Raw genomic sequence first — 6,446 nt, 5'->3', positions numbered from 1 at the left:
TACAAGCACATCTACGAGCAAATGCATGGGACAACATGGTCTCACTGACTTTAGAAAGTCACACAACTTCCACCAACAAGAGCTTGTCTCATCGCATTTGGCTCCCTTGGCATGTTTTAGTCGAGGCTTTATCATGACACAAGACTTGAGACCCATTGAGAACCAAGATAGCCACACGAATGGCTCAGTTTCTGCATTGCCTCCACTGCATAGCCGTGGGCAAGTCTTTTGTATCTTTGTTTAGGCTTCAAGGTTTGTCTAGCATCTCGACTATATGTGTACTCAAAAGGTCGATGGCCCTGCTCATGGCTTGGTTCATGGACCAAATTGTTGGATGGCTCAAAATCCTAGATTTTGGTAGACAAATGCTTAGAATCTTCATGCCACCCCCTTGAGGACTCTCCCATGACAAGCTCCTAGGGGATGTCTCAAGCGCATCTCAAGGACTAGTTCACAGTAGTCAAATACTTTCTATCCAAGCATGTGGTTAGGTCTAAGACTTCTCTGTCCTCATGCTCTCCACTATCAGTGGCTCTCTACTCCCGCTCCCTCCCGTTGGTCATCCATCCCTGGTTTTGAGATCTTTCCGTCTTCTCAATTGGCCATATCTGCCAACTCTTGTTGCCTTAGTGTAGGCATTTCTCTTACCTAGTTGTGTACCTTTGGCATCTTTTTGAGCATGTGTTAGACTAGTCAATCTTGAAGTACCCTTTTAGCTACCTAGGAACAATCCTCTATCCAGAAGTCGGTCATCAAGTAGGTCTTCAAACAGCATTGTGGACCTTGTAACAACAAAGGTCAAAAGCACAATCCAATACAACTAATATGATACCATTATGTGTGTAGCATAGCAAAAAGTTTTACAAATGTCTTGAATGCTAAAGTAAGTTGAGCATTAGGGGAGAATTGGGGTCTCCAAAGGGCCCCCAATTAGTGTTTCCTAATTTCAAGGGATTAGTGTGGGATTTAAGGTGAACCAATGGGAGTGCTCCTTGTTGTGGGGCAATGCCATGTTGAGGTTGACAAAAGCATTTAAGGGTGGGGAGACCTCTAACCCAGACTTTCTAGCCCTTAATCTAATCTCTAATCCAAGGGATACATTCAAATTTGAGGTAGAGCACTCCCAGCCATTAGATCAAGGGGTAGATCTAAGGGATAACATCAAAGGATAGGGGGACCAAATATCAACCCTTGATCAAGACCAAGATCCAATGGATGAGATCAAAAGAGAAGACAAGTCAATATAAGCCCTTGATCAAGATAGAGATCCAAGGGAGGAGATGAGTGCAAAATGCGCTCCACTCTGGGCCATTGATTGGCAAGGGAATCAAGGGAGGAGGTTAATTCAAAAGGCGCTTGAATCTAGGACGTCCAAATAGGCACTCGAATCCAATCCATTCATTTCAAATCTTGATCTCTACCATCCAAAAGCTGCTTGCATCCTAGCCCTCCAAATAGGCACTTCCATCCTAGCCCTTGATCTTAGATTTGGATCAAGGGTCCACATTAAAACGCCTTCTCCCTCTTAATTAGTCCTTCCCAAAGTCAAATTTTGCAGCTTGGAGTCCACCAAAGGCCATCCACCATCCACCAAAGACATCCTAGGCCTTTGATCTATCCACCATCCACTTCCATCCAAAGGCCAAGAATGCTCTATTTCAAAATAAAGGTGCCCATGTCAGTTGATTCATTACTATGGGACCCTTAGCCCATGGGTTACCATAGTAGGTTCACTTCCAATTAACTTAATCCATTTCTTAATCCATTCCTTACGAGGCCCTTTTGAGACCCCAAATCTCCCCTAATGCTTGTACTATCTTGAGCATGAAGGTAGACTTGGTGAATCTAATAGAATAGGGGTAGCCAAAGTCTCTAGAAAAGATCTAGACATACTTGTAAAATCATGATCTAGAGAAAGAAAGTAGTCACTTTCAAAAGTGGCTAAAGATGAAAAATGAAATCTAGGACACAAAAAATCAGCCTGAAATTGAATCACGTTGAATCCGTAAATTGCATGTACCTCATGGTGTACCTCAGGTGTGCAAAGTAGAAAACAGCAAGTTGAAGTAGAATTGCAATAAATGCAATAAATCGTTGGATTAGGAGAAGTAGGCATAGATTTAGAACTGTAGACGTGACTCCACATCATTAGAAATAGGACACCAGTGAAGGAAATACAAATGCAATTGGGAAGGGAGGTCACTAGCTCCTGCGCATTGATTCCCAGTCCTTTGATTTGCTGCAGAACACTGTTTGTAGGTTTAGCCAGGTAATCAAGGGTGCAACAAGGAAAGCAGGAAAGAGCAAGGGAGGAGCAAGAGATTGGAGCAAAATTGCAAGAAGCTCGACTAGTGAGCCCAAAAACTAATAGGACTTTCCTTATATCCTCTTAAGTGAAAGCCAAAAGCTTCTATAAGCTGAGAAATCAATAAAGCAGGTTCAGAAAGCCATAAAAGCTTTAAAATGATTTCTAATATATGAGTTTCTAACTCTAATATTTAATTGGTCATTTCGATTAGAATAATATTTCGTAATTATTTTAATCAATTAGGTCTAGTAATTTTGCCCCATGACCCCTCTACCCATGCACACAATTCATCAAACAAGTGGGCCAGGACAAATACAATTCCAGGTATGCTAGGCTCACAATGTGACCTAGACAACTCAATTGACCCAAACTCAAACCATCTTTAGATCTCGGCGTTCCCTAACTAAGGTGCTAACCTTAACACTCAAGATTATGTGTTCTGAAGATAAATCCACTTCACGTTCTACCAATCTGCTTTCCACAACAAGGTGTGATTTTTAAAATTACCCAAAATAGAAAGAATCCAAGAAGGAAAAGTTGTTCCTTGTATTTTTCAGAATCTGTTGATACTAAATCTATAAGGATCCCAAGACTCCACAAATGTAGGGAAGCAATGAATAAATGAGTACCTCAAAAAAGGTTACATGCTTGTGTCTTGTTCTGGAGTGTTACACTAAGCCCACACATCCCAAGAAATAGTGCCGGAAAGATCCCATAAAGAAGTTGCTATTGTCTGACTCCTTAAAACCTTTTACCCTGCTAAGACTTAACACAGTACCACATGCAAAGAGGCAGTGGGCTTGAGGTGAGATTTGAATTTTGAATACCTCTCAAAGCTTCTTGTTTCTGGACAACACGCTTATGCTTCAAGTGAGATTTTCCCAAGCGATAGATTTTTTCACAAGTCCAAAAAAAAACTTTTTTGTTTTCAATGTGGGTGCCTTTTGATGGTGGAAGTGTATGAAGTAATATCTAATAACATAGAACAAGGAGAAAGCAATAAACGATCGCGAACAAACAACTAGATACACAATTCATAGGTGCACATTCAAACAAACATGGTCTCTTATATCCCCCACCAAACACAAATCCACAATCCTGCTATTGTTAGCTCTGTCCTGGATTTTTCCATGCTTGTTTTCTCACTCTCGTTGCCTCGACCCTCTTCTCTTCCTTCCGCATGTGAGTGTCTGCATAGATGTTAGACAACAAGACATAAGCTGCACCATCTTTCTCATCCAAGTGCACTGCATGTTCAAAGGCCAGTCTTCCAAACTCCACATTACCCCACTTTTGACAAGCACCCAATACCGTAAGCCACACCACAAGATTAGGGCAAAAAGGCATCTTCTTCACTATTGCTTCTGCCTCATCTAATTGGCCTGCCCGGCTAAGGAGATCGACCAATCCAATGTAGTGCTCAATAGTTGGAGTGATGCCACACTCTTTGCTCATGGCCTCAAAGTACTTCTGGCCCTTATCCACAAGACCTGTGTGACTGCATACAGAAAGAACAATAGAATATGTGACCCCGTCTGGCTGTATCCCTTCTCTTTTCATTCTCTCAAGAATATGGAAAACATTTGCAGTTTCTCCTTGCTGGGCATATCCTGACATTATTGCAGTCCACAAGTACTCATTTCGAACTGGCAGCTTGTAAAACAATTCCCGCGCTTCTGCCAGTGAGCCACATTGGGCATACATATCCAGCAAGGTGCTGCAAACAATAAGCTCTCTTTCCAACCCTTTTCTGGCTATCACAGAGTGTATTTCTCGGCCGGTTTCTATGATTCCTATGCTGCCACAAGCTTTCAAGCTGCCTACAAATGTCACAGCATCTGGGGAGAGACCCTCGAGTTGCATCTGTTCGAAGCAGTACAGCGATTCCTCAGCAAGCCCCTGCTCCACATATCCTGCAATAAGTACATTCCATGAGACCTCATCTCGATCTGGCAGCTTGTCGAATGCTTCCCATGCTTCTGCAAGTGAGCAACATTTGACATACATATCCACCAAGGTGCTGCCAACAACAAGATCTATTTCCAGCCCATTTCTGGAAATCTCGGCATGTATCTCTCCGCCTTTGTCTATGGCTCCTATGATGCCACAAGCTTTCAAGCTGCAAACAACTGTGACATCATTTGGAGAGAAACCCTCCAATTGCATCTGTTCAAAACAGTTCAGCGCTTCCTTACCGAGCCTCTGCTCAGCATATCCTGAAATTAGTTCAGTCCATGAAACTACGTCTTGAATTGGCAGCTTGTCAAACGCATCCTGTGCTTCAGCAAGTGAGCCACATTTGGCATACATATCCGTTAAGGCATTGCCAACAACAAGATCTCTTTCCAGCCCCTTTCTGAAAATGTCGGCATGTATTTCCCGACCCTTGTCTATGGCTCCAATGCTACCGCATGCTTTCAAACTGCAAGCGAATGTGACAGCATCTGCAGAGAGACCCTCCAGTTGCATCTGTTTAAAGCACTCCAGCACTACCTCACCAAACCCATTCTCGACATATCCGGCAATCAGTGCAGTCCACGAGACCTTGTTACGAACTTGCAGCTTGTCAAAAACTTCCCATGCTTCTGCAAGCGAGCCACATTTGGCATACATATCAACCAAGGTGCTGCCAACAACAAGATCTCTTTCAAGCCCCTTTCTGGAAATCTCAGTGTGTATTTCTTGGCCCTTGTCTATGGCTCCTATGCTACCACAAGCTTTCAAGCTGCAAACAAGTGCAACAGAATCTGCAGAGAGACCCTCAAGTTGCATCTTCTCAAAACAGTTCAATGCTTCCTCACCAAGCCCTTGCTCAGCATATCCTGCAAGCAGTGCAGTCCACGAGACCTTGTTTCGAGCTGGCAGCCTGTCAGACGCTTCCTGTGCTTCTGCAAGTGATCCACATTTGGCATACATGTCCACCAAGGTGCTGCCAACAACAAGATCCCTTTCCAACCCAGTTTTGGAAATATTGGCAAGTAATTCTCGGCCCTTATCTATAGGTCCTATGCTGCCACAAGCTTGGCTGCAAACAAACGCAACAGCATCTGGAGAGAGACCCTCCAGTTGCATATATTCAAAACAGTTTAGTGCTTCCTCACCAATCCCCTGCTCGGTATATGCTGCAATTAGTGCAGTCCATGAGACCTCGTTACGAACTGGCAGCTTGTCAAACGCTTCCCGTGCTTCTGCAAGCAATCCACATTTGGCTTACATATCCACCAAAGTGTTGCCAATAACACAATCTCTTTCCAGCCCCTTGCTGGCTATCTCGGAGTGAATTTCTCTGCCTCTGTCTGCATCTTTCAGCCTAGCACAAGCCTTCAATACAGCCACAAAGGTGTAGTTGCTAGGATGTACAGAATCCTCTTGCATTTTGTGGTAGAGGCTGAGGGCATGCTTTGAATCCCCACATTCAATATAACCTCTTATTAAAGAAGTCCAAGAATACACATTCCGATCAACCAACTTGTTAAAAACCTGCTCAGCATTGCACATGCTTCCAACTTGAACCAACAATGGGACAAGGTAGCTCCCAAGAGATCTATGATCTTCCAGCCCACTTCTGCACATGTAGGCATACAAGCGCTTGGTATACGCTAAATTTTGCTTTGTCCTGCACATATGTAAGATGCATGTAAGATTCTGGACTGAAGCCAGCTGGGGCATTTGTTCCATAGACATGAGTGCCTCCTCTAAGCTGAGCGTTTTCCGTTCAATCTTCTCGCACAATTCTTGTTCTTTAGAAGCATTCAGCTTTACTGCAGACCTGAAGGAAGTCTTGCTACACTCCTCCCTTAACCTACGATGATCTTGGAACTGACCATTGGATTCTTTCGGTTTTTTCTCGTGCATGTCTTTAACTACATGTGGATTGCACCAACCGTCTATCAATACTGACTCCTTGGTAATCTTATGCTTAAAGCTGGAGATCTCGGGTATATCTGTTGTGAAGATTCCCAAGAGAACCGTCAGACTAGCCAATCTACACATTCACCTGTGCAAATAATTATGTTAAGACTCATCGCACGCTTACGTTGCTCTGTCCGTTGTCCCGCCACTGGGAGGGGTCTGTGAAGTATTCCTTCCATAATTTCTCGGTCCCTGACCTATTTGTGGAGGAGCATGAGCGCAGAAA

The 6,446-nt window shown here is 43.6% G+C and overlaps 1 protein-coding gene across 1 annotated transcript; it reads right to left on the bottom strand.

The window, feature by feature from the left end:
* Window positions 1-3,415: 3,415 nt before the first annotated feature.
* On the bottom strand, window positions 3,416-6,163 carry LOC147891845 (pentatricopeptide repeat-containing protein At4g39530-like). The gene is made up of 5 exons (XM_087388522.1): window positions 5,551-6,163; window positions 5,242-5,430; window positions 4,504-4,893; window positions 3,799-4,404; window positions 3,416-3,555 (listed from the first exon to the last, which is right to left on the bottom strand). Exons 1-5 carry the CDS (start codon window positions 6,161-6,163, stop codon window positions 3,416-3,418), a joined length of 1,938 nt encoding a protein of 645 aa, XP_087244648.1.
* Window positions 6,164-6,446: the final 283 nt, after the last annotated feature.

Source organism: Dipteris shenzhenensis, chromosome 17, assembly GCF_047967505.1.
Source record: "Dipteris shenzhenensis isolate YYH24624 ecotype China chromosome 17, Dip_SZ_1.0, whole genome shotgun sequence".
Taxonomy (NCBI): Eukaryota; Viridiplantae; Streptophyta; class Polypodiopsida; order Gleicheniales; family Dipteridaceae; genus Dipteris; species Dipteris shenzhenensis.
Note: the sequence above shows the minus strand (reverse complement) of the source record. Positions and strands in the feature narration are given on the sequence as shown.

Excerpts from the sequence above, each read along its gene's own strand:
- LOC147891845 (XM_087388522.1), bottom strand. The coding sequence starts at position 6,163 with ATGCACGAGAAAAAACCGAAAGAATCCAATGGTCAGTTCCAAGATCAT. Across the intron at positions 5,431-5,550 it reads CAAGGGGCTGGAAAGAGATT|CATATACCGAGCAGGGGATT; the intron begins GTGTTATTGGCA and ends CACTAATTGCAG. Across the intron at positions 4,405-4,503 it reads ATATGCTGAGCAGAGGCTCG|GAGCCATAGACAAAGGCGGA; the intron begins GTAAGGAAGCGC and ends GTGGCATCATAG.